Source organism: Leptosomus discolor, chromosome 1 (assembly GCF_034619465.1).
Source record: "Leptosomus discolor isolate bLepDis1 chromosome 1, bLepDis1.hap2, whole genome shotgun sequence".
In the NCBI taxonomy this organism is placed as follows: domain Eukaryota; kingdom Metazoa; phylum Chordata; class Aves; order Leptosomiformes; family Leptosomidae; genus Leptosomus; species Leptosomus discolor.
Window position 1 is genome coordinate 217934889 of NC_141391.1, and position 27002 is coordinate 217961890.

General features: G+C 52.8%; 1 protein-coding gene across 1 annotated transcript; it reads right to left on the minus strand.

Annotated features, from left to right (window-relative positions):
* Window positions 1-2886: 2886 nt before the first annotated feature.
* STRIP2 (striatin interacting protein 2) lies at window positions 2887-26665 on the minus strand. The gene is made up of 21 exons (XM_086475242.1): window positions 26501-26665; window positions 24747-24816; window positions 23628-23702; window positions 23386-23520; window positions 23069-23189; window positions 22402-22470; window positions 22192-22298; window positions 21945-22072; window positions 21427-21612; window positions 19974-20197; window positions 18623-18688; window positions 17904-17967; window positions 16758-16829; window positions 16421-16495; window positions 15109-15206; window positions 14482-14608; window positions 12385-12485; window positions 10469-10535; window positions 6978-7082; window positions 6400-6604; window positions 2887-4339 (listed from the first exon to the last, which is right to left on the minus strand). The coding sequence occupies exons 1-21, from the start codon at window positions 26663-26665 to the stop codon at window positions 4089-4091; spliced, it is 2511 nt and encodes an 836-aa protein (XP_086331368.1). The 3' UTR covers window positions 2887-4088.
* Window positions 26666-27002: the final 337 nt, after the last annotated feature.

Consider the following 27002-nt stretch of genomic DNA (forward strand, 5'->3'; position numbering starts at 1 on the left):
GCCCAGCACTAACCACAACCCTTCCCCGCGCCCTGCGGCGCCGGGTTCCTCTTCCCCCGCCCCAGCCTCTGCCGGGCACACGCAGATCCATGCTGGGCCCGCTGCTTTCTGCCCCGTCAGAGCTGAGCTCTCCCTGCCTTGGGGAGTTAACGGGGTTTCTCTTCACCTAGCTGGCAACCACATCTCTGAAAGGAACTTCCAATCTTTGAGGCCTTTTATCCTTCGCTCTAATTTGCATGAAGTCACCGAACCACTTCGAAAGCTGCTTATAGAGGACGGAGAGGCTAACGGCGTAATGGCATGTGCCTTACATCCCTAGAAAACAAGGCTAAAAGTAGAAGAACCTGTACTGAGGTGCTGAAGAAAATGACTTACTGACAGCAAAACTTTTGGCAACCACCTGTAAGCTGAACACCCCCCCCCCCAAACTCTGCATATAACCAATTACAGGAGAAACCGAAAACACTCGAGCATTCCTGGAATCAACAGTCGTGGTTGGGGTGAGATAACAGATGTTCCTTCAGCTGTACAGAAACCATCCGAAACTTTGTTCTGAAACGGTCTCGCTGTACCTCAAAATGATTATTCCATAATTGCTGCCTCCTGGCTCTTTCGAGACTTTTTTTTTTTAATGAAGAAAATCCTCGCCGTGAAGGAAAGAAGTTTTAAACTGCTGCCTGCTTGCAGCTTGGGAAGTGCAATAGGAGGATGGAGTCTTTTCTAGCACTGCTGGAAATGCAGCGCCTGGGACTGTCCCAAGTACTGGTAAGGGAGTTTTCTCGAGAGGCCTCAGTTAATGCACTGCTCAAACACCTCGAGGCAAAGCCTTTGGGGTATTGCGCTCTTTGAATTCCCCACGTCTGCTTGTAAGTGGAATAAACTTATTAAAATAGCGGTTCCCTCTCTTCCTGCTAAACGGGCGTTTGAGCCCCACAGCTGCTCTGCAGAGCTCTGGGCAGCCCGTGGTGAGGCCAGCAGGTTTTATCAGCAAGAACCGAAACCCACGTTTTCCAGCTTTCCAGAAGAACCCCTCAGGAAACACGGCACATCTCAACAGAAGTGCAATCTTTGTGACAAATGCGTGACGAGACGCAAATATTGAAGTTAAAAGCTGTACCTTTCCCTAGTTTTTACACCAGTTTTGTGTATCTCTGGGAAGCATAACTTCTGGGGGTGGGGGTGGAAATAAACACATAACCACTTATACCACCCTCTGCCTCACAGACATTCAGGTAAGAATCTGTATGTCTATTCTCCACCTCAGTAAAAACAGGAGGCACTGAAAAGCCATGGAAACCTTATACGAAGCACAATTTAAATATAAAAAGTGGAAAAATGTACATTGTGTATGTACCAGTTATTTTTTTCTGTCATAAACATTGTGGGAAAGAGACACTTGGGGGGCGGGGGAGGGGAGTTTTGAGCCAAACACAAATGGCGTTTCTAAGTTTCTGCTTCTTTAATAATTCATTCGTTCCCTTTTCCCCTTGAAGAAACACTTTAGTTTATGGTTTGTGAAGACTAAAAGGATTTGCAGACATTGATAGTACTTCCTTTACATTCACACTTAGTTGTTGGGGAATCAGATTGTTTCCTAAATCAGAGAATACCAGAGGAATCCTAAAGCAAGGGGTGTTATATGGTTAACCAGAAAAAAAACACTCCAGACTCTTTCAGTGTGGGGGTCACCTTGTGAAGGAAGGAAAAGAAGAACCAACAGCGCTGAAGAGGTGTCCCTTGTGCCAGGATACCCCACAGAGGTACAGCTAAATTCCCAGGGCCCTGGCCTGAGGGGGAAATTGCACATTTGGTAGGGAAATATGAGACATAAAACCACAGAGAAAATCTTGAACTTGCCAGCCAGTCCTGGGCTCTGGACCCCAGTACATGCTGAAAATAGTCGTATTTATACTGCAGTTCTACTACTTAAATACTGAACAGACCCCCCAGATGTCTGCCATTTATTTGTGTTTATTTCACCTTTAGTTTATTTACTACCAGTAGGCTCTAGGGAACACAGGGGAAGGAGAGGTGCCGTATTTCAGAAAGGGAGCTAAAGTACAGATGCTGAAACGACTTGGCCAGAGCTCCCCCAGTTCTGGGATCCCTCAGGACAGCACCACTGTAGATTGTGTGTCTGGTTTTCACCCCTTACGGCTTGGAGAGGCTTTATTTCTATTTAAATAACTCATTAACAAGCACAAACACTGCGAAGACATCTACAGCCTGTAATTCTGTTTCTCAGAGTTCTCCAGGTACACCAGGACGGAGCACCCAGCGGCAGCCAGAAGGCCTTTCCTCGGCACAGAGAGTGGATGGGGGCACGGGTGAGAGCTGAGTTTACGGCTTGGTTTGTGGGGGATGTTTTTGCCCCTTAAAAACAAACAAACAAAAAAGCAGCAAAGGAAGCATTTAAATTAAGGTGCAGGAAGAAAAAAAAAAAAAGCTGAAGTAAATGTATGCGCTTTAAAACTTGCTCTGGTTTATTTTGAAGAAAAACACATTTTAAAAGGTGAGTGGGTTTACTAACGTTATTTCTACGAAAAAAGGCCTTTCACAAACCCCATTAAGGAAACATTCGCAGTTTAATTCCACAGCAATAAGCACAAATCCTGTCGTAACAACTGCTCGTGGTTTTACCACTCGTGTGCTTGCTATCTCGATACCCAAGCGTAGGCCTGCGCTGTGTTAACACATGCTTCTTCGACAAAAGCCAAACTCCCGGTTTCATGGCCAGCGGGGGAGGTTAGATCCAGGATTCCCTGTGCTGGACTGACAAAAGATTTTGTAGAGAAAGAGCGCAGGCTGTGCCATAACGCCAAAGAAAGTGCTGTGAAGCCCAGCCCGCCTTTGCAGTGTGGCTCTCCGGCAGCGCCGCTGGCTGAGGAGAAGGGCCTGGCACCCCGCAGGGTGCGGAGGGCTGCGAGGCGTTCAGCAGGTCAGCCCACCAGCGTTCCCCCCACCCTCAGCTGCCCTCTCACTCGATGCAGCTTTCCCCAAGCGCAGCGTTTGCCTGGACCTTACGGAAAGTTTACAGCTCGATGTGCTACTCATCCTGACAGTTAGGGACCGCAGTGCCTGCCCCTTTCCTCATACAACGGCAATAAAGTGTTAACCAAAGCACTTTTCCTCTCCGCTTGAAGACTTGGCACAAACATTCCCTCAGATAACCAAATTTTTACACAGATTTTTGGTTATTTAATGTGACCTTTACTGACTCCTCCAGGGTTAGAAGGGCTAAAGAGCAATGAAGAAAGCTATCTGGAAACCTAACGTTGCAGTAATTGTCCTTCAAAAACAATCGGGTGGAGGCAAATGTGGCAATCAACAACCTCTGCAGCTGATACAAGTGGTGAGTGAGCAGAATGGCGGGGGGGGAAAGCAGAGCAAAAAGGTGATGGGCCGCCATCCCTGGCGAACGATGCGAAAATCCTCTGCAAACCGGGTTGTGCAACCCCAGCAGCAGCGAGGCCAGCCCAGGGACAAGAGGTAATGTCATCTCCTCTGGCCAAGCCGACCTGTCACCTCTGATGGAGGCTGTCACAGGCAGTGCCACCTATTTCTTATTTTCAGCTTCATTCGGGAAGGAGGGCAGCTTGTCGGTGGCAGTAGCGTGTTTGGAGCACGTTACCAGACAGCCATAACTGAATAAATGAAAACAAATCAGGCGCAGCGTGGGGCATTCAGGAGAGACGAAAACCCTCCTGAATGTTGAGATGCTCTTACAACAAACTGAAATGCATGAACCAAGCCAAGTGAGCTCTCGTTCCCCGGTGGCAATCTGCAGTAAAGACCAGATGAGCTCACTGCCACTAGCGGGACGCTGGGACCCGGTCCACGGCCTCTGTGCAGGTCTGTTGATACTGTACGGTCTCCACGAAGACGCAGGCAAAGGATGACCTCCAAAAAGATGGCAGTTGCATACTCGGGGGTGTCTGGGTAGATACAAGGCGGCTTGGTCTCTTTGGAAAGACTGTCATTTTTCCCCAGCCGTGCTTAAGAACGCCCAGGTCCAAAATAATCTTTCCTTTCCTCAGCCTGTAGCACCTTATTGAGGTGGGACCAGGGGGCAGGTGAAGGTGGTGTGCTCAGTGGTAGTGCAGCAGCTCCTCCCAGCGAATGGGCTGGGAAAACACCTCCCGCTCCAGCCAGAGTTCGTAGGAGTAGTGGAAGTCCTCGGGGAGCTCCAGCCGCTGGCCCAGCACGCTCTGCAGGCAGTTGTCCACAGGCGCAAACTCCGAGTCTTGAGGTTTGTCGTATCTCCGGCTGTTGAAGGCTTCGATGTTGGCTCTCAGGGTGCATTCTTCAGCCTGGAAATCCCACGGTCTGGCATCGATATCTGCGTTGGAGAAGAAACGGGACCAAAGCGTTGCGGAAAAAATATCTCTGACAAGGTTTGAGCAAAAGAAAGGATGAGGATTTTACAGCAACCACGGCCCTGAACGGACCAGAATATTAGCCAGTCAGTCATTCCTAATTATTTTTCCTAACCAATTCCCATTATGTATGCATTGTAATTTAAGGTATTTAAAGGAAATGTTAAAAATCACACGTAAATTAAGCAGAGTTAGAAAACTTTGTAACGAAACGCCATTATTTCTGCTCTGCAGTGTGCTTTAAGGACTTTCTAGAATATGCCAAGCTCCTGCTTTTTTCAGAAAGGCCCCACCACTTTCACTGAAAATCTCCACAGATGTCTGAAGCGGAGATCGTGACTAAAGGCGTACAGCCAAAACCTGGCAAACTTCTTAGGAGCTAATGAAAACAATTTTTTAAAAAAATTTGGACAAATGTAACTATGAATGCTGTTGAAAAGCCAGTAACTGGCTGTAAGAACCACGATATTTTAAACATGTAATATTACGTAAACGTGTAACATGAAGACACGGCCTTCACGAGCTCTAAATCTGTATGAAATAGTCGCTCGCTCCATAAAGGTTCAGTAAAACCATTGGCAAAGCTCAGCGGTGCTCAAGGGAGGGGAAGGTCCAAGCTGTGCACCAACCCAGATACACCAAGATAAAAATAAACACGCCAGGAAAACCCCTTCCAGCTCCTGTCTCTGAAAGCCAAGCGCTTCCCTGGCAAACTGTCCAGGTCAAGATGCAGTCTCTGCTAAAAGTAGAGAGTTGTGCAGTTGAGTGTTGCATTATGTTGCTGGTTAAGACTTGGGGGGGCAGTGGGACACACACAATTTATCCTTTGCATCTGTCTTAAAATTGCATTATTCTCACTATTGCCACGTGAACTCGGGGTGTCGGCAAACCCTCGCTCCAGGGCAGGGGAGGTAGGTACCCGCCTTCTCCTGCTGTGCTGGAGCACGCAGTGCTCAAGCTACTTAAGTCACCCAAGGCAGGCAGTATCCCGTAGCTGTATCCCATCAGTGCCATATTCAATCCCAGAGGGAACAGTCAGCACGCTGAGAAAGGCAGTGACAGAAATCCCCACGAACGAAAGGAAGTCCCCAGCCTTCCAGCCTTCCTTCTCTTTGGGTTTTGGGGGAGCCCCGCTAGCCCTAAAGTGCAACTAAAAACAGAGTCTGGGTTTTGGTTCTTCTGAATTAGTGGCATCATGACTATCAAAAGCGTACAAGTCTTCAAAAGATAGATTATATCTTTTACAGGTGAAATTAAACACCCCAACGCAATTGTAATGCCTTTCTCCCTTTTAAAGAAGTTGTTAGGCTTTTACTTCTTGCCCTTTTTTCTTTTGAAACAGGAGTGCTACCCAATTTTTCTACTTAATCCTCTTTAGAAAGAAGATACATGCAGAGCAAAAATTTAGGACCATGTTATTAAGGGAAAAAGACATTTTTATACTTTCTCCTCTTGTCCTGAGCTTGGGTCAGTTGTTGCAGCACCTGGGTGTACTTACAAGGGAATAAGAGTACATGGTCTGATGCATCCCATGGATTAATGTGTGAGGGACACCAGAAACTTCATGACATCCCTCAAAAACCACAGATTTAGGCTACGTAAGAGCTCTTTAAACAGACCGGCCCATCTTGTCTGAGCTTCGGCTTAAATATTCAGAGTATCTGCACTGCCGGCACGTAACCGCCGGTGTTCCTGGGGTGGGAGCTGCAGAGCTGTCAGTCAGATTTTCACTCCGTGGCCATCCTAAGCACACACACTCGGTGCGGATACCAGGACGACCGAGTGGCTTGACGGCCGAGGTGATTTGGGAATGTAAAAGTGCAGGCCTGGGCTTGGTGGAAACTCCCATCTCGGAGAGCCGAGCTGACCGTGTCCCATCCTGATCCAATGAGTCCCACCTTTCCTCACGCAATCCGTTTGTTCCCTCCTGATGGTGCCGAATGGTGCCTCAAAGCTTCTGAAAAAAATAAAAAAAGTCCCCAGTACCGCCCCAAACAAGCTGATGTTTCCTGGCGCCACTCACCGTTGCCGTAAGCCCAGTCATCGTTCATGCGGTGCCGCACCTTCTGGTAAATGGCAGACATGGTTTTCATGTTGCTTTTTCTCCACTGGCGCCCCAGGTATTTGGTCTGGATTTTCAACAGCTTGAGGACGTAGAGCTGCATCATGGCCTGCTTCACCTTCAGCGCTCGCTTCAGTATTGGGGCCGACTTAAAGACTACCAGCATCTGTCAAGACACCAACATAAATGAATGCAACGTGTCCAAGAAAGCCACACAAGTACTGTCTGCACCGCTTGGGGCACCAAAACCTGGGCCCCATACGGTACAAACCCCGGGCAGGTAGAACAGGATTATTCAATATAACCAACGCTTGCTGCGGTGGGCTTGAGGGTCATAGAAATAAGTGTTATTTTCAGAAGAAAAAGTGTTTTCTGCATTTAAGGCTCGATCTGTGAAAGAAAAACGGGCAGCTTATGAAACAGCAGAAGCCCCAGCACGGCCAGAGGAAACTCTAGGGCTGAAGCCGCACGCCACACAGCTGGGGACACGCTCGAGGCGCAACGCTGGCAGGCCTCAGGGAGACGGGACATCACCTCACCATCGTCCTCGAGTGTTTCCACTTGGTCAGCTTGTTGAGGATCCTCAGCAAGTTAATGCAGGAGAATAAATTCCTCCAGCAGAACTGGTTGTTGTCTCCGGCCTCCTGCAAAGCAGAGAAGGCAAAGCCCTAACTGCAGCACTCCACAGCGCCGCCCCAGAGATATCCTTGCGCAGAAAGTCTTTATTTTTACTGTCTGCACAAGTCTTATTTCTGAGGGACAGCGAGCAGCGGAGCTGCCTCCTCACTTGGGTTGTCATCATCCTGCTGACAAGCCAACAGATTCTGGGCAAAACCGTTCTGAAAGACTCAGATGCAATCAGTGTTTTAATTTGCATTTAGGCTTAGAGTAAGAGCTAAGATAAATCACGCTGTTCCGTCATGGGAAATACATAGCGTGGTAGATTTGTATTCTAGAAGCCAGAGAGCAAATTATGGCCTAGCGATCCCCACTGCTTACAGAACAGTTTTTGCTAATTATATAAATTAATTCATAAATTACCACATGCTTAGAGGACGTATTACAGACAAACAAAAGGAAGTCGCATAACAACGCAGGATAAGGAACAGCAGCATTTGTATCAGGAGGACAAGACTTCTCTGTAACAAAGATCCCCTCCAGCTTAAGTGCAGCTGATACATTATTTTAAATATTAGCTAAATGTAAGCAGTAAGCACCCCCAGCTCCAGCTTCTGTAAATATTGCCTGTGGTACATTTGAGCAGCAATTCCAACACTACAGCAAGTTGCTCTATATTTGAACAGACTGAGCACAGCCCAAGTGCCCCACAAATAACCTGTTTGGGGACGAGAGTGGAAACGAGTGCTGCTTAATTTATAAACCACTTAGAGCAAGCTACAGCCTGAACAACTCACGGCCAAAACAGCCGCCTGGTGCCTGATCCAGGCTCTGGGAATCCTCGGGAGGAGTCTGGGGGCGACCCCAGGGAGCCCCTTCTGTCAGAGTGTCTAATCCAGCTCCAACACTAGATTTACCCAAGAAAATCCCACCAACAGAATAGTTTTGTTCCTAAAAGCAAGCACCAAACCTATCGCTTCAGTAAGCTGGTAAAATGCTCTTGTACGTGTAATTGTTAGAGGCCAGCAAGAAAGTGCTTCCGATTTACTGTCTTTAATTCTGGGATTTGGTAAAAGCCACTCCGAGCAAACGCACTTTTCTGGCTGTGCTGGAGGCCCCTGAGCATGCCCGGGAGGCAGGATGGCACCGGCGTGTCACCGCGGGGTCACCGAGGCACTAGTGGAGGCCGGGCGCAGCCCTGGGGGTGCCAGCCCAGCAGCAGCGCCCGTGCGGCTTCATCTCAGCGCCCGGTCCCAGTCTGCTCCCTCTGCACCAAGCTGTTTTCCCAAAAAAAGACCCCCGGGGAGACCAAGCGAATGCCCATCTCACGGGCAGCTGGGTTTAGTTTTGTCACCAACCTGATGTCGTCTCTAGAGGGTCAAGTAAGCGAGAGTCTTTCCACCAGGTTGATGGCAGGAGGGAACAGGCTTCAACCCCCTCTTTACCCCCATCTCCTGTTACCCTCCCCCACCCTCTGCGGCCCCCTCCCCAAACACAGGGAGCTGGAGGGGAGCGACAGCCCTGCAACAGGAGAGGGGAGAGGGGGACCGGCGAGGAATCAAAGAGCCTGTCCCGCAACAGGGCGGGTGAAGCCCCCGCTACCTCCCCGGGACCGTAGCTCACTCCTGATTTAATTTACACCGTGCGGGGGCAGCAGTTACCCCACAGCCAAAGGGTCCCTCCTCTGAAGACAGCACTGCTGAGCTCGTCCTGGTTTCCCATGGAAGTAACCCAAACACACACGATCCCTCGTTCAACCCTCTGAAGACAGAATCATCTGTCACATCCGCTGAGAAATGTGTCACGGCTGAGATGTTAAAATCAGTGCCTCAGAGTATTAAAAAAAAAAAAGCTAAAATAATGCCTAAAATGTTGGCTGAAGAAACATAAATACGTGCACAAGCGCCTGCCTCAAGTACCAGGGCGTGTTTAACTTCCATTAAATCCTGAAATCCACGGGTACCCTCCCAGAAACGAACACACATGGTAAAATTCAAGTTGGTTTCTGTGCATTTTCTAATGAAACCAGTCTCCCGCGAGGCTAACAGCCATGTCTGCTGGAGGAAAGCGATGAGGCGCTGTCGCTTAAGGCATCAGCTCCCAAACTGGGGCCCAGACCCTACTGGAAAAGGGTAGCTGGGAATGTTTTCCCTAAAAAAAAAAAAAACAGTCTTCTCCTATAGCCATAAAGCTTAGCGCTAAGGGTTAGCGTGAGCCACCGGAGTGCTCAGCGACGTGTCACTAGATGTCCCCATCGGGCCAGAATTCGTTGGTGGCAGCCTGGCCAGGACACCCAGCCTTCGGCAAGTAGCCCATGGACCACCACAAAATCCCGTGGATAAGGAGGGAGGTGAGGTCCAGGAGCTGTTACCCTGAGCAGGCACCCAAAAGGAGGCAAGAAGCTGGTGGAAAGAGGACGTGGGACAACGGTGGAGGACCCAGCCGGTGCGCCGGCCACGCGTGGCGATCCCACACCCACCCGCACGCGCTCCACACCAGGTTTTTATATAAATTTGATCTGGCATAATCCACTCATGGCAGGAATTTGCATCGCAGTGGCGCAGCAGAAATGCTGTGGCTAAAGATCCAATTAAAACCAGTTTGGGCTGTCCTGGCTGGCCACAGCCTTGGTAGGATTCATGAAGCAACTTCGGCTCACAGAAACTAGGGAAAATCTTTCACTTTACGGATTTTAACGTTTACAGAAAGAACATTGGCTTAAGATTTTAGCAGCCAGGCAACGTGAGATCGTCCCTGCCTGGACTGGTTTTGGTCAGGCTCTTTCTTAGCGATTCCTCCATCGTTCAGGGTCTCCCTTCCCTCTGATCCCCCTCCCTCGTAACCCCAAAGCTTGGCCCTGCTCTGCGCCCTGTCCAAGTCCAACCTACTCTGCATTTGAATGATTGCAGTTACGAACTTGCCAGCATTAATGTCTCATCTCTCATCCGCATATTCCCACAGCCCATCGCGCTGGCCGGTCTCCATAATACTCAGGCTCCTCTCTGTAGGGAATTTCCTTCATTTCTTCACCTACTGGTATCTTAGGAAATGTGAGTGCTCAGAGCAATTTAAACCTGGGAGGCAACAGCCTCTGGGCAAATCCTTTTCTCAAAGCAGGCAAAAGGGAAAACTCTAAACCCAAGTATTTTTATGGGGTGCACAACGCTAGCAGCGCCTCCCCCCCACCTCCCCATGGCTGACAGCAAGTCAGAAGAGCGACGGGAGAAATTTTCGAGTCTGGAGGGGGAAAAAAATAAAAAAAAAAGTCTAATTTTGGAAAGGTTGGGGGGTAAAAAGAAGACAAAAAAAAAAAAAGGAAACCAAAATCCTTCCTCACCCTCTCGCATACAGCAATACTGGTTACCAGGACCCTTTCTGTGGTGCTTACCAGGACCCTTTCTGTGGTGCTTACCAGGCTTTCTGCAGTGAGCTCGGGCAGATCATAGACTGTACAGTGCGGATAATCCAGGACGGAGATGCTGTGGAAGACAGGAAAGAAGGGACTCGTTAAAAACCAAGTAAATATGAAAGCAACGTTTTAAGATGGTCTGTGTGATTACGCCCAGCAATCTGCACCGTCTTCCTTCCCTGCACCTGGGTTTGAATTGCAATGGCAGCGCTCGGAGGATTCGGATCCATTAAGACATGACAGATTAGGTATTCATAGGCATATTTTAAAAAAGGAAAAAACCCCAACAACCCAACACAAAACGGATCTTAGGTTAAAATGGAGACATCTGATTACCAGCAAGAAAATTCACAACAAGGGCATCAGGTCTCTCGAAGCCCTCCTTTGTAAAAGTAGCAAATTTAAAAAAATAATTATACATATATATAGATCAACATATATATATATAAATACATTTTTAATGTATATATATATAAAATGTATGTATAAATACATACACAGACACAGATGCCCTGAGATGTGCAGCAATCTAAAACGAAGCGTGCACTATCACACAGTTTCACTTCTTGTTCGCTATTTTTTGTTTTCACATTCAGCAGCTGAGCAGCAAGTTGACTCGTGACGATCACCGAGTCAGAGGCAATCCAGGATGAGGACCCAAGGTCGGGAGATGCCCTAAAACTGGCTTCATTTAGAGTTTGGCCGAGAAAGGGCTTGTCTGACCCCAAGGACAGATGCTCCTCGCTGGCTCCTACCCACCACAGCCCTGAAACTGGAAACGCTGTGCAGATACAAGCAGGAGAGCTCGGAGGGAGCGAGCTCGGGACCAGGAGCCCCACGGCTCGTTTGCCACGAGTCGTCATCGTCCTGGCATCCCTTCTGATATTTCCCATGGCAGCATTGCTGGACCCAGGGCCGTACACGTGAACGTGACAAAATCCTGCGATCCTTTTTGCTTTGTTGTTCGCTGCCATCTGACAAACCGGTGCTCTGGGCTGGGCAGAACAGCCAAACCTCCCTGGAGCAGAGTATCCAGCTGCAAACCTCGTTTCACAGAAGCACGTCCTGCCTGTGAAACCTCCATCAGAAGGCAGAGGAGGGAGCTAAGTGCTCCTGGGCTACATTTCCTCCTCACTTATGTGAAAGCACAGGACCAGAAGTGGGAATGTTTATCAGCAAGAGAATTAACATACTACTTTCTGCTTTTCCACGCGCGCCTTCGCACACACACACAACCATACCATGCAGAACACAGACCAGCCTACCCACGCAGCTGAAAAGCGACAAAAAGAGCATCAAAAAGCAAGAAAAAGGACCTTTTCGCCATTCCAATGGCAACATTCCCTGCGGCACTCCCCTCCGAGCGGGGAAATCCTACGTGGAGTTGTGAAAGAGTTGTGCTCTTTCGGTTCTGACTTGCGGCAGTCCAGCCAGGCCCTACACAGACTCAAAACAGGGCTAGTGTCTCTCTCAAATCGGAATTAAGAGGCTTTGACAACTATGAAAACCCTGAAGAAGTCAGGAAAGCTGAATGACAGTTATAGCAAGTGGAAAGGACCCAGAAGACTCTGCCCCATTTAGCCTGTTTGAAGCTGTGGCCCACAGATGCCCGATGGCACTGGACTGCTCTCCAGGAGTCCGCGTAAAGACAAAACCAAGCCTACCATCAGCAAGGGAGGTGGGTCTACGGGTATTTTAGTAGTCCAGTGAGAGACTGGAAAGCCCCCATCCAGTCCTCCTCATTAAGCAGAATGGGATTTGCTCCCCTCCAGCGTATTCCTGTACGGAGAGCATACTGCCCCAAAGCCGTGCTAGGGACCAGAGGTCACTTGGTCCCACCACCCATTCACGTGTTAGGGTTCCTCATGCACAAAGCCTCCCTGCTGCATCACCTCTCTCTTCCCCAGAAGTGGCTGTACCTGTTTTTGGCAGTGATATAAGACATGATGTTTTGGTTGAAGAACTTCAGGATCAGCGGGATGCAGTTGGCAAACACCAAATGCTGGGACACGTACTCAAACTGAGGAAGAGAAGTGAAATGGGTCAACAACGTTAGCCGGAACAACTGGGAGCATCCTCTGGGAATGGAAACCCATTTCCAGCCGACAGCAAAGTGGTCCTGATGGTTTGCTCTAGGCACCTTGCAGACCATCTCCCCCTTGCAGAAGTCTGCTGTATGAGGGCTCGCGCCACATACAGCAACTCCCACCCGCTGGAAAACTCTACTTGCCGTAAAGTGGACACACCAGCTTTATGGCAGTAGTTCAGGAATAGCTGCACCTCGTGACTGCAGTGCAGCTTTTCAGGATAAAAATCCGTGGCAAAATACGTGGGGAAGAGGGAAGGAGGAGGCGTAGCTATTACATGAGAAAACACAATGATTCCTGTTGCTGTCACACCCCAGTCCCTTTTCAAATTTCAACTGAAAAAAGTACCCTTACCTTCATACGTGCTTTTAATTTCTCTCCCCCTCTACACATTAAAAGGTCTGGCCGCGTAACACAGCAAATCTCTACTGTCCTCAGAAGAGGCAGGCACAAAGAGCAGCAATATCCCACCCTATCCTACCCACGCCTCTCACAAACCTGCAGCAATCACCACCCCAAACCGAGAGCTGAAGAAACAGTTTGCTCCTGCACGCCTCATCTCAGCCTGGTACAAGCTGTCGACCCTCGGCACGCCACCGGTGACACGCCGTTGTACTTGGCAGTGCCCGCTGGCCGGGGTCTGAGATGCTCTCGCTGCTTTGAAATGCAGCTGCTCGTGACCAGCACGTTATATAGGAGCTGACCTGCTATAATTTGATGGTGTTTCTCTCTTGGCATAAGAAACACCAAATCTCAACAGAACCGAGGCCAAAAACCCTCCATGGATCTGCGTGGCGGTGAAGGTCCGTGCGGCTCCTGCCGCACCGAGGCACCTGGCGAGCGCAGGGTGACCCCCGGCAGAGCCTGGACCAGCCATGCTCTCCGTTACCTTCCGCTGCTTTCTGGAAGCGTCATCTCAGCCCCTGTCGTGTCTTTTGGCGGGCTCCCCGAGACCAGCTTTGGCACCGAAAGGAATGGCGATGGCTCGCCCAAAATCAGACACGCGAGCAGAATCAGGGGGAGAAAACCCCACAGCTTTCGCCAGACCTAGCACCAGGTCCTCCTGCCACAGAGGAAAAAATGAGAGGAGCTCTTTTGGGGGTGAAGCAAGAAAAATTAGTGAAGGGATGTGGGGGACCCAGAACAAACGTCGGATTGTAAAAATGCGGGGTTTTGTTTCATTTTATCCAATCCAATACATGGATTTATATTTATCCTCAGATAAATATCAGTGGGTTTCATAACACAGATGGATTTGTACCACGCTGAAACCTTTAAAAGAAAAACAAAGTTGCAAAACACTAATTGTTTGACTTGCAGAACGGGTGCAGAACTGGGCCCAGGTCACAGCTCAAGTCCGACCTGGGTGTTCTATTTAATCAAGGAAAGGCCAGTTCGATGGGTGCCACGCAGATGAAACAAAACTCGGATTGCATCTAGGACCCAGACCTCCAGGCTCTGTTGAAACTGGAGCCCCAAGAACTTGATCCTGCCAAGGGACAGAGGATTAGATTAGCTGACCTCGTGAGGTCCTACCCAGCCTTATTTCTGGTCACTGGAGAGGACAGAGAGCTAACGAGGGTCTTGTCTAACCCCCATCCCCTTCCCTCTTCTGCCAGGGGAGGCTCTTTCTCATCCTATCTCCTCAATTTTAACCTGAGCAGCCACAGAGTGAATTTGTCCAGAAGTCTGAAAACTCTTTCCACACGAGTGGAAACGATCCCGTCAAAACACAGTCGGAGACATATTGCAGGCAGGTTATCCCTGCCTGAGTGACCTCGTACAAATCCTGCCCCGGGGCTAGGGTTCCTCGCTATGGAAAGCTCCTCATGGAAACTCTTCCTGGAGAGGTCTTTCAGGAGAGGGTCTATCAGGACATGCTGGCTTCAAGACCAGCTTGGCAATGGCCGACACCTTCTCTACGTTCACCTGGTAGATGTGGTTCAGCTTGAAGTGCTTGAGGAGCAGCAGCAGCGAAGCCGAGATGCTCTTCACAATGATCTCTTTGTGCCTGTTCACGTCAATCCCTAGTTTCATGCTCTGAAGAACGGTGATTCTGGGTTGGAGGGAGAGAAGGCAACAGCACGGTGGGTGTGGGAGCAAGGAGGACTAAGGGACTGCCAAGTTCTTACTCATCTGGATGGGCTCTACAGAAACAGAGACCTTTGCTTCCCTCTGGGACTCCCATTTTCCATCCTCTCCTGCCTGGTGACACCAAAGTGCATTAAAAATAAGGGAAAAAGCTGATTGCCCTCTACCAGCAGTCCCGAGAAGGACACCTGCCATACGCTCACATATCTTTATGATTTGTGCCACTTTAGGCAGCAGAGCGCAACGGCTGCCGACTGTGCTGGAATTATGATCCTGAAAATTCAGCATCACTTCCTCGGCTTTCACCCCTCTGCCCTGGTGGCAGCAGTAGCTTGCACCTATCCAAAGAGACATCCCCCAAATCTGGAGCCCCCTGAACCTATCGGCAAACCCCAACTCTCCTGCTCAGCCCAAGACTTTGTGACAAAGCTAGGACGGCTGATGGCCACCTCCTGGAGGACTTACGGCATCTCTTCAGGCAACACGTCTGCCAGGATGTTGATGGAGTCAGTCTTGGCTTTGGAGGTGGGCGCTGCAGCAAGGAGGATCTTCAGCAAAGCTATCTGCAGAAGAGGGCTGGTGTGGAGGGATGGTCCTAGGAAGGGGCATTCCTTCCTTCCTTCCCCTTTTCTTGCTGAAACCGGACAACTTCAAGCCAACTCTTTAAGGTTTCACCAGCCCAAGCTCTGCCCACTATGATGGACTACCTATGCCAAGGCTCAACCTCTCCTTTCATACCCCGGACAGACAGGCTGAGCGTGGGGAGCTCAGCAGCTCTGGTTTAGCCTTAACTTCAGGCACCTGCGCATTAGTAGTGTGGATAAAATAACGCGAGGGACACCTGGAGCTTAATGAATTTAAATCTGTGCCTGTCTCTCCCTGGGAACAGAGTGCACGTGACCCAATTAGCACCTTGGAATCACAAAATGGTTTGGGTTGGAAGGGATCTTAAAAAAATCATCCAGTTCCACCCCCCGTGCCGTGGGCAGGGACACCTTCTGCTAGACCAGGTTGCTCAAAGCTTCATCCAACCTGGCAACGTAGCTGAATTTCAGGACACTCATTGGATTCCTCCGGGAATCTCTTGGGGCCATGGGAAGGCTGGAAGGGATGTCCCTGTAAGGAAGGTCATAACCTAGAGACCGTCCACAGTTTGAATAGCCCTTAAGAGCACAGCCAGGTTGGTAGGAGACCCAAAGGTGTTCCCACCTTGTTTGCTGAGCCACGTAAAGCATGATGATGGTTTAGTGTGGTTCCTGGCCCAGCAAGCCATCACGCTTGGAGATCATAGTAATGAAAAGTGAATCTCAGCAAGAAGGACAAAGGCTCAAGGGACCAGTGAAGTCCACAGGTTGCTTCTCAAGGTCAGAAGTAAAGGTGCCTGCATCCCCTTGTTGGTTGCTCATGCAGCTCCAGAGGTGACACGGGGCCATCCCTGACTGGTTCCCCTCAGTACCCAGAGGGCAGAGGCCATTTGGAGCTCCCACCAATGTGAACAACCTTGTTCTTTGCTCCCAATCCTCTGCACACATCTCATTTTCCAACCACTGACCTGACTCCAACCATTTGGCCATGTGCCTCGGTATCTACATCCCTTGATCCTCTGAATCCCTCCTCTTGGACTGTACTTTCCACCCAACTCTGCTCTGGATTCCCACCAAAATCTCACCGTTCAAGTCCAGAACACACCCCAGCAGCCCCGTGCTGAGCTCTGCAGCTACAGATTGGCACATTCCCCACTCAAAAGCTCTTCTCTACTTTTAAGAAACGGACTTACCATATACTGGGGGAGATTGTACAACATTGCTCGATACAAGATCTCACAAGGGGTTTCTTGGACTTCCTCTTCCCCCTAGCGCAGAGGAACATTAGAAATAAGGCAAAATTAAGTATTTCGAATCCACACATCCATAAAACCCAGCTTGAGGACATAGCTGCATGCTGACTGCAGGAAGCTCCAGGCCTTTCTCCACTGCTACATTTGATCAAGATATGGCCTTCTAGAAAAAAAGAGCATCCAAGGTGTGTCCTCAGGATCACGGAGAACATATGGATTTCTGTGACACCTTGGAAATCTTACACCTATCTAGTGATGGGGAGCAGCAACTTCTTACCAGAGACATGGGGCACTTCTCCAGCTCCTCCTCGTTCTTGATCTGGACATCTGAGATGGAAACGTACTTGTGCTGGTGAAATACACAGACAGAGGCAGAGCAATATCACAACAGAATGATGAAAGAGTTGCTGATTTCAGTGATATCCAAGTTAGATGTGTAGGTCACAGCAGATACACGGAGAACTCCTTTTTGTGTGGGACGTCCCTCTGTCCCTGAAGCCCCTCACACGTCATGCCTTTGATTCCTTCCACCTACTCCTTTTAGGATCTCTCCATAAGTAAATGGAGAGGGACAATCGCCCCCAAAAGGCAATCCAGACCTTAGACAGGGTCAGTTGGCCTCTGGAGGTGTCTCACTCCACGTGGAGCACTAGAGGAGCCAAAGCTGGCCGTGCTTCCCCTGGGAACAGCACAGATCTGGGCATGTTATGTCCAAACCCAGCTCTGGGAGCCTGTCACCTTCAAAGCACAATGTGCCAAATGCTCGCCAGGACACAGCAATGTAAGGCCTCGGATAAAGGGAAGGTCCAAGTGCCGGACAATCTACTTGGAATTGCAGCAAGGACTCAGTTTTCCATTTTTGGCCCCAATTCCTGTAAGAAGCTCCAGAAACTTGTACTGTGACAACTAACAAGAAGGGACCCTCTTACTCCCTCCAGTAACTGTGTTTCAGCCAGAGGTTAGCCGTGAGGATCCCACACTACACGTGGTGGATATCCAGCCCCTTTCAAGCTGTTCAGACCTTGACTGGATTTATCAGATCGACTTCCCAAGGCAGAGAGAGCAAGAGCTCAGACCGAACGTGTTGCTGAACATCAGCTGCAGAGGAGCAGAAGACTAAACTCACCTGAAACATCTACTGTGGGCTGAGAGCATACATCTGAGGAACCTGAAACTTGTTGTTCAGTGGTGTATCACAAAGTTTATGTGTATGATACTTCATGCCCTACAATCCCCCTACAGCCCTGGTGACCTTGGCCAATGATTCCCCCACCCCCATGAGTTCCCCACGGGTCTGCGCCCACCTCAGAGCATCTGCTGAGTGCCAGGGAGCAAAACCAGCAAGGAATGAGGTTAGACAGCCGCTCAGCGAGGCTTTCTGGGCTGCTTCACCCAAGTGCTGTGCATGGAGCCACCATCTCACCTGCTTCAGCGTCTTCACACTTTCATGGATGGGCCGTGGCAGCCCTATCAGGGTTTCGGTGTCTCTGTGGGGATGAAAGAAGGTTAAGTGTGAGGCTGTGAAGATCTGGGTTTAACACCTGCATGTCACACAAAGTAAAAGCCCTGTAGTTTACTGGATCTACTGGGCGCATCCCAGATGGGTCAGGAATTGGGAGAGGTGCTGGCGTGAGCTGCCCGCTCGCCCCCCTCCTCCCCAGCAAAGCCCGCACAAAGGAGAGGTGACACCGAGGCAAAGAACTGGGCTGAAATCAGGCCTCTGCGTGGAGCCAGCTTAAGCCCAGCACGGCACCTAAAAACAAATATACCAGGGTGACTCTGCACCCACAGCTTGATTTATTCACCAACTGGGTAATTTGCTGTGGATACCTGATTGTCTCGATTCCTTCCTGCATCAAACCAGTCTCTGGCTTGGGCCAGGGGGTCACTGATTCCGGGCTAGGTCTGGTTTTTAATAGAAAGAGGTCCTTGGAGACCAGCATCTCCAAGAACAGGTTTTTATAACGCTGAGTGCGCTGCTGCAGCCCCAGCGAAATCCAGCGCTGCACCGCATCATCCCCAGCACGCCTTAGGCTGGTGTCGCTCAGAAAACCTGAGCTCTGTGGACACCTCCCACCAGTTAAACCGCACTGATGGGAGCTACGGGACAGACTTTGTCGGGCCCGCGCGCGTAACACTCACTGTCCCAGCGTGAATCCGATGAATTTGTTCCTGCTTGCTTCCAGGAAATGCTCGATGTCTTTCTGTCTGATGGGGCAGCGGAGAAAGAGAAACAAGGAGAAGGTTGGAAAACGGGCATGTGCCAGATCACAGCCTGCATTGCTCAGAAAGGACAGCGGCGTGGGACCAGCGAGAACCTCCGAGCTTTCTAGGATTGGTTTCTAGACATCTTAACAGCAACAGGCTAGAGCCACCATTGCTCTCATTGAGCCACGAGAACCAAAACCATCTGTATTTGCTGTGCAGCTCCACGGGAGCGTGAAAATAAATGGAGCTCTCTACGACCAGCACCTTTTTATCCTCCTTCTGTGCTCGCCAGCACATGCACCTCCAAGTAGCATCTGCTCACTCTGAGCGAACAAATGTTGTCTCCACAGTCTGGCGGAGCGCGTGCTGCTTCAAGAGAGCAAGCTGACATCTTGTCCACCTTGGGCATCTTTCATGAGAACTGGTCAGGGTCTCAGCACTACAAGTAGGACAAGAACCGTGAGCCAAGGCTCTCGCAGGCAGAAAGAAACCCAGCTGGATTTCCAGGCGCCAGCCAAGAAAAACAATCCTCATTTGATTTCGAAGGTGAGAGCATTACGTTACGTGGAGACCCACGTGGGAAACGAGTTCTTGCCCTGTCCGTGCCTGGATAGACACCCTTAACCCTGTCACTGCTCCCACATCAAAAAGAGGTATTTGCTCCCGTGTTTTAAAGGTAACGGATTAAATCCAGGCTTTGGATCAAGAGCAAAATACCTCACATGGATTAGAGGGAAAGGGGCAGAGGTTTTCACCCTCTTTTCCTGATGCTCCCCCATATCACGTGTAGCAGAACTGGTCTTAGGAAGGGAAGGCTCCAAATTCTTTATCCTCAGATGTTTTACTACAATTTCTTGCCTTAGAGCGAGGCCACTCAAGAAGGCTTCATCTGGCCACTCAAGAGTCCCTCTCAACAAGCAAGAGGCAATGATGTCATTAACCAGTTCCCAAGGTGACTAGTCGAGGACCCTGCCCTACTGAGATCCACTGGTGCCGGCTGGGAAAGCTGACCCTGCTCCCACCGGGCTCCAGTACAACCTGGGATGTCCAAAATGGGATTGCCACTTATTGGCCAAGCTTGGCCACGCTGGGTTTGTAAAGCCTGGGGAAGGGCTCAGCTAAACCCAGCCCAGAAAGGACCAACTGAGCCAAAAAAAACCCCTGGAGTCACTTCAGCTCAACTTGCCAGAGGCCAAAAAACTTGCCGCTGACTGACGTTCAGCCTGCAGTGAACTCCACGACAGGTAGGACTGGGGAGAACGGCGATGCCACCAGACGGTTTTACCTGACTTTGGGGGCCCAGGGGAGCCCTTTGGGGAACGACACCCTTTCGATAGGCGGGCGCTGAGCAGGCAGCGCAGGCATAATCGCGTCCCGCTCCATCAGGTCCAGTTCCCCCTCGATCCCGCTGTCCACGTCATCGTTCTCCTCTTCGTCGACTCCCGCTTCGTCGTTCTTGAAGGGGTCTCTCTCGTTGTAGATATCCAAACTGTCTTGCTTCATCAGGGGCTGCAGCAGAAGAGGAAGGAGAAATTCAAGTCTCTCTGTGGATTTGATTTCCCTCCCAGCTGCTGGCACCAGACCTCTCCATCCTGGAAGGATCAAGCTCCTAGATGTTCCTCAGGCAAGGATTTCCCTCCTGGCTGTTGCCACCAAAGCCTGGACAAGGAATAACTCCCTCTGTACCTCTAACCTGGCTGTTCTAGGAGATGTGACCCCATTTTCCCTCTTAACTTTTGCAGCTGCCATCTGACATCTCTCCCCTAGCAAAAGAGGCGTTTTCATCCTCGGACCATAACACAGCAACTCCAAGAGCGGAGCTAAAAATAGACGAGCTTGCTGTAAGCAGTTTGCTCCTCAGTGCTTATCAGCCCTTTGCCACAGGGTCAGGATGTCCTCTCGCTTCCTCCGGATCAAGCGCATCGCGGGCCTGACCTGCTGCGACTGAAACTGGTGGATGGAAAGCTGGACATGAGCCAGCACTGTGTGCTCCCAGCCCAGAAGGCCAGCTGTATCCTGGGCTGCACCCAGAGCAGCGCGGGCAGCAGGGCGAGGGAGGGGATTCTCCCCCTCTGCTCTGCTCCGGTGAGACCCCCCCTGCAGGGCTGTGTCCAGCTCTGGGGCCCCAGAAAGACATGGACCTGCTCCAGTGGGTCCAGAGGAGGCCACGAAGATGCTCAGGGGCTGGAGCAGCTCCCTGTGAGGACAGGCTGGGAGAGCTGGGGGTGTTCAGCCTGGAGAGGAGAAGGCTCCGGGGAGACCTTAGAGTGGCTTCCAGTGCTGAAAGGGGGGTACAGGAGAGGTGGGGAGGGACTCTGGATCAGGGAGGTGAGTGATAGGACTAGGGGTAATGGTTTTAAACTAAAAGAAGGTAGATTTAGACTAGATATAAAGGAGAAATTTTGTATGCTGAGGGTGGTGGAACACTGGCCCAGGCTGCCCAGAGAGGTGGTCCATGCCCCATCCCTGGAAACATTCCAGGTCAGGTTGGACGGGGCTGTGAGCAACCTCATCCAGCTGAAGGTGTCCCTGCTGGCTGCAGGGGGTTGGACTAGATGGCCTCTGAACGTCCCTTCCAACCCAAACCATGCTGTGATTCCATGAAACTGGAAAATTCACGAGTGCTTCGTGAGGAAGGGAAATACCCTCCTGAGCACAGGCCGGCTCCTTGAACGGATGATGCTCCCCATTGGAAAAGCATCCTGGACCCTGGGCCAAGAGGATGAGCCCACTCTTACCCTCCGGCTGCGGTGACCACGCTTCTGCTGCTGCTGCTCCACGAGCTCGATGGAGTAGGTGGGAGGCGAAGCGGCGCGCATGCTGCGCATCACCTGGATGCTGTCCTCCGGCAAGGGCGGCAGCCCCAGCTCCTCCCTCTTCCTCACCTTCATCGCCTGCAGGGCTTCAAATCCACCCAGCGTAAACTAGGGACCAACAAGAGAGCCGAGAAAGCAGGGAGCAGGCTTTCCACCTGGACAGCATGGCTCTTCTGGGCTTCCAGGGGAGCAGCAGTTTGAGGCCGTCAAACTGGAGAAGACACCACGTCGCTGGTTCACTCTCCAGCCTTCTCCCCCACCCCACAGCCTCTGCATGGCTCAGCCCACCCTTGTCCCACAAGGAATTGTTTGCCTTGTGTTGGCTTCCCGTGCCATCCTAAAGAACCTCGTTATGGGTTGAATAGTGGGGAACATCCAGGCTGCATCAGCACTATTCCCAAAACGACTGGTGCCTGGAAAAAGGAAGGGTTTGCACCTACCAGGAGCACCTTCCAGAGCAGGAGCAGGACCTTCTTCATGGGGAAGTGTGGAGCGTGGCCACTGCAGAACTTGGTCACCATCGTGAAGAGCAGAAGAGCAAACGGCTCGTCAGTGTGCACAGGGAAACCTGGATGGAGAGAGGGACCAGGAGCAGGTTCAGAGCAGATCCCCCAACCCTGAGGTCTCCCCACTGGCCCAGCATGACGGAGGGACCTTGTTAAGGGCACAATGAACTTTATGGCTCACTCAGCTCCGTCCTGAAGGTCTCCCGGCAGGTTTTCCACTCGGGGGGATCCGCCTCCTGCTCCACACGGATGTTCTCCACCATCAGGTACATGACACTGAGCAGCACCCTGCCAGGACAGCACGGCAAGCAGGTGACCCCGCCACTTTGTCCCCAGAAGAGTGTCCCACAGCCTCCACCCAATGTGCTAGTGGGGGGCTGAGAGGGCGTACCTGAGCTCCGTGCTGTCGGCCAGCGAGATGGCCGGCTTCCTCAGGGCGCTGCTGCAGGCCTGGCTGTTGCTGCGGGGAAGGGGACGAGCTCAGCGCCAGCCATGGGGCAGGGGCTGCTCCTCGTCCCGACCCCCAGTCTGCAGTGGTGGAAACACCGCGCTGGGGGATGTGCCATGGCTGCGGCACCTCCCTGGTCCTCAGTGAGGAGGAGGAGGAAGGAGAAAGAAGAGGGTGAGGAGGATGGGGAGATAGAAGATGGAGAAGGGTGAGGAGGATGGGGAGAAAGAAGATGGAGAAGGGTGAGGAGAATGGAAGAAGAGGGTGAGGAGGATGGTGAGAAAGAAGATGGAGAAAAGAAGGGCTAGGAGGATGGAAGAAGAGGGTGAGGAGGATGGGGAGAAACAAGATGAAGAAAAGAAGGGTGAGGAGGATGGAAGAAGAGGGTGAGGAGAAAGAAGATGAAGAAGAGAAGGTGAGGAGGATGGAAGAAGAGGGTGAGGAGGATGGGGAGAAAGAAGATGAAGAAAAGAAGGGTGAGGAGGATGGAAGAAGAGGGTGAGGAGGATGGGGAGAAAGAAAATGAAGAAGAGAAGGGTGAAGAGGATGGGGAGAAATAATAAGATGAAGAAAAGCAAGAAGAGGGTGAGGGCAGTGGAGGTCCTCTCACTCAATCTCCATGTTGAGGAGCTCCAGGAAGGCGGTGAACGTTCCCAGCCGGTACAGGAGGAAGCTGTTGTGCCGAGACCAGTGCAAGACATCACCTTCATTATCGCAGTCTCCGAAGACACCTGGAGAGCCCCAGAGGGAGGCACTGGTTAGGGGGGAGCTGCCTTTGAAGCCCCGGAGCACACGGGACCATCCTGGGAAGGAGCTTCACGGCACTGACCTGGCACAACCCCAAGAGCAGGCTTCTCCCAAGCCCCCGCGCTGAAGCCAGGCAGCAGATATGCGGCCGCATCCAGACACGGGGGACGTGGTCCTTACCCTGTGCCAGGTAGAGGATGGCCCGTGCTACTTGGAGCCGCTTGTCCCTGTTGACCACCTCCAGCCCATCCAGCAGGTGCATGACGTAGGCCTTCTGCTGAGCCCCGTCCAGCTCCAGCCATCTCCTGCCCTGCACTGGAGAGGGGACACGACAACCAGCCGGGTGTCTCCCTGGGGGGAGGTCCCGCTGTCACCCAGGGGGGGCTGCCCTGAGCCTGGGGTGCTGAGCCCCCAGCTGGTACCTTGAGAGTGAAAATCCTCCTCGAAGCATCTCCTGTTGGTGCTGAGCTCGGGCTCCTCGGTGTAGCTGTACAGCTCTGGAGGAGAAAGGGGTCAGCAGGGACCCGGGGGAGTTTCACCCTCCTCCTCATCACCAAATTCCTTGTGAGGCTCTGAAACATCCCTACGCACCCGAGGAGACGTGAGGCAGAGACCTAAGCTTGTCCCTGAGCCCTTCTGTACCTCCAAGGGCCATCTTAGAGCCACCCAACGCTACCAAATTCATCATTTTCATCGCCCAGTCCGGGCTGGGCTGTTCCCACGCTCCTGCCCCCAGCAACGGTGCTCAAGCTGCGTTTGCCATTTCATAGGGTTGGGGTTTGGTTTTTTTTTGCAGGGGGGAAGTAATTTTTCTGTCCCAGTTAGGGCAGTTTGCAAAGGGAGGGACCACAGGAGCACCCAGGCGAGACCTGCCCTGATTTCATCCCCAGCGGCTCGGGCATTTTGGGACCTGCAAAAAGGGGGCTGGACTTGGAGGCACACGATGTTGTGCCCATTCCTGTACAATTCCTACCTGTTTCTGTACAATTCAGTCCTACAGTGCTGAGCAGCACCACGGGGGGGGGGGGGGACTGAAACGGTCCTGCAAAGGGAGGAGGAAGGACCCATCGCAGAGCACAACGTGCTCGAGCCCGGCCAGCTCGTGCCGCTGAGGCACACGGCGCTAAAAATAGCCTCGAGATACGCCGGTCCCCGAGGGTTACGGTGCCGAAGCAGCCGGAGTCGCTGCGTGGCAGGAAGATACGGGAGGAGGACTCGACCCACCGCGACGCCCGCGATAAAGGGTGATGCTTCCCAGCCTGGGCTGTGCCCACCCCCCCTCCCCTCCAGGCCTGGCTTCACGCCCGGGGTAATTCGGCGCGTGGGGTAATCCCCGTGCCCCCACATGTCCCTTTTGCTCGTCCCCGGGGAGTGAGTGGCTCTCTATTAATAAATCCCTCTTGCTCTATTACCGCAAGGATGATACCACTCGATATCCATCCCCCATCCCACTCGCCTGACTCCCCGAGGGATTTTATTTTTTTTCCCTCCCCGGAGGGCACCTATTAATAGCAACGCAGCACCCAAACCCGCCGCTTCACCTGCTAACTCGGTGCCGTGGCCGTCGGCATCCCCGTATTCGAACTCCAGGTTGGGGCAATCCACCGAGCCCTGCGGAGAGTGGGTTGGGGTTAGCGGGGGGGGGGAGGGGGGCAGTGGGGGGGGGGGGTGGCGCATCCCTACGGCTATTTCGGGAGGCAGGACGGCTGCCAGCGCTCTCAGCCTTTGCGCTAAAGCTCCTCCAGCCGCCGGAGCGGCAGCTCGTGCAACGGATGGTCTTGATACGGGCTCTCCAGGGCTCGAGCGGGGTGTGAGGCTACTTAAAACGCGGCGCAAATTTGGAACGTGAGCGTGAAAAATGGCGTTTCTCGAGTCCCAGGAAAAGCAGAGGCAGGACCCAAAGTGCCAGCGAGTATTTGATGCATTTCAGAGCCCCACATACGCTTAAAAAAAACAAAGTCTGGGGCTGGTTTGAAGCAAAGATGCCCGGGAGGATGCAACCCCCCCCCCCGCCCGTGCTTCATCCTCAGCATCCAAGTTCCGACAGCTTTCGGGGCCGGGCCTTGCCCTTTTGAAGCCCGTAGGGTTGTGGATCTCCCCGCCCCCCCCCCCCCCCCCTCCTCCCCTGCGGATGAGGAACTGGAGCATGAAACTTCGCCGGAGGATTACGGCGGGGCAGGGAGCGGGTGGCCGCAGCCAGACGACCCAACGCTGGCATCTCGCCGCTGTGCCCCGGGAAGGGAACACATGAATGGATAATCAACTAAATTAACATAATTTCTCATTCGGAGTCACAGCATCCCTCCTCGGCAGCCGGGCTGGAAGCGATGAGCATCGTCACGATCAATATTGATGACCCCGGAGGATGCGCGGCTCCGGGCTGAGCCCGACTTGCTCAGAAACGCTGGTTTCTCCACCAATTTTTGCAGCCAAGGCGGTGGGGCAGTTCGGGGAGCTAAAGCCGATGAGGAATTCGGTGAAGCGCGTGCAGCGCTAATCCGCTTGGCGAGGCAGAGCCGGAGGAGAAAAGCAAACCCCAAATTCACGGGCAGGACTCAGGGGCCATGACTCGGGCACCATCATTCCCCCCCCCCCCCCCCCGCCCCCTGGGAGGAGGGACCCTTTTGGGGTCAGCTGTCCCCAGGGAGCCCCTCGCCCCGCAGTTCCTTGGCAGGGAATCGAGGTCTTCCCGTCCTCTGCTCATGGGGAAGGGTCCCTTGGTGGCTTTTTGGTGGCCAGGGGCATCAGCCCCTGCCAGATCCTGGTGACCTGGGCGCGGTCTTGCTTCTCCAGCCTGGCACCCACAAAGCCAGGGCCAGGGAAGTTGTTAAATGGGGGTTTGGGCAGGGGGGGGGGTGAAGGGTGGCGGAGGGGACTGCGGCTCCTAGACCCTGGTGAGGGTGCGGGGGGGGGGTGTCTGGAGGATATGGGGGAGCCCTGGACCCAGCTGAGACCCCAAAGCCCTGCTGTCAGTTCTGGGAATGGGGGTGTCAGTGCCAGGCACAGCCTCCCTGAGGACTCCCACTCCAGACTGGCCACCCTTCACCCCCGCAGGACCCCTCAAAACCCCAGGCCGGGGGGCAGGGAGCACCCCTAGGACCAAGATGCCCCCCCCCCTCCTTTCCAAACCATGGATCGGGCTTCTTCCAACTGTGGCTCCGCAGGACCCCCCGCGGCAGGGACGCCCCCCATATGGGGTATCGTCCCCCCCACCCTGAGCAGGGGCTAGACGGTGGCCCAGAATGGGGTGTAGGGGGGGTGTGGGGGGGGTGTCACTGCCGCCCCCCGCCCTTACCTCAGACTCCTTCCGCTGGCTCCTGAAGAGCTCCCGGCTCTTAGGCTGGGGCTGGGCCTGAGCTTGGGCCTGGGGCTGGGCCTGGGCCTGGGGCTGGGGCTGGGGCTGGGCCGGCCGAGCCCTGCCCGGGGCCGGGGCCGGGGCCCCTCCGCCCGCCGCCTCCATCCGCTGCGCCCCTCCGCAGCGCCGCCGAGCACGTGGGGGCCGAGCCCCCGCGCCCCGCCCCGGCCCCGCCCCCGAAGAGCCCATTGGTTCGCCGCTCTCCCCGGGCGGGGCCAGAGGACACACCCCCCACCTCGCCATTGGGCGGGGGGGCGGGGCCAGAAGGGCCTGGGGGGTGGGGAGGGGCGTCCCTGGCCGGTGGGGGGGGGGGGGGATGGATGTGGGTTCCCTGGGATAATGGGGCGCTGCGGGGGGGGGGGAACTCAGGGGGCGCCAGGGGGGGTTGAGGGGGGGGATCAGGGGCTTGGGGTACCCTCGGGGTGGTGGGGGCTGGGGGGGA

Excerpts from the sequence above, each read along its gene's own strand:
- STRIP2 (XM_086475242.1), bottom strand. The coding sequence starts at position 26,665 with ATGGAGGCGGCGGGCGGAGGGGCCCCGGCCCCGGCCCCGGGCAGGGCT. Across the intron at positions 20,198-21,426 it reads GTGGTCACCGCAGCCGGAGG|CCCCTGATGAAGCAAGACAG; the intron begins GTAAGAGTGGGC and ends CTTCTGCTGCAG. Across the intron at positions 6,605-6,977 it reads GGAAACACTCGAGGACGATG|ATGCTGGTAGTCTTTAAGTC; the intron begins GTGAGGTGATGT and ends GTGTCTTGACAG.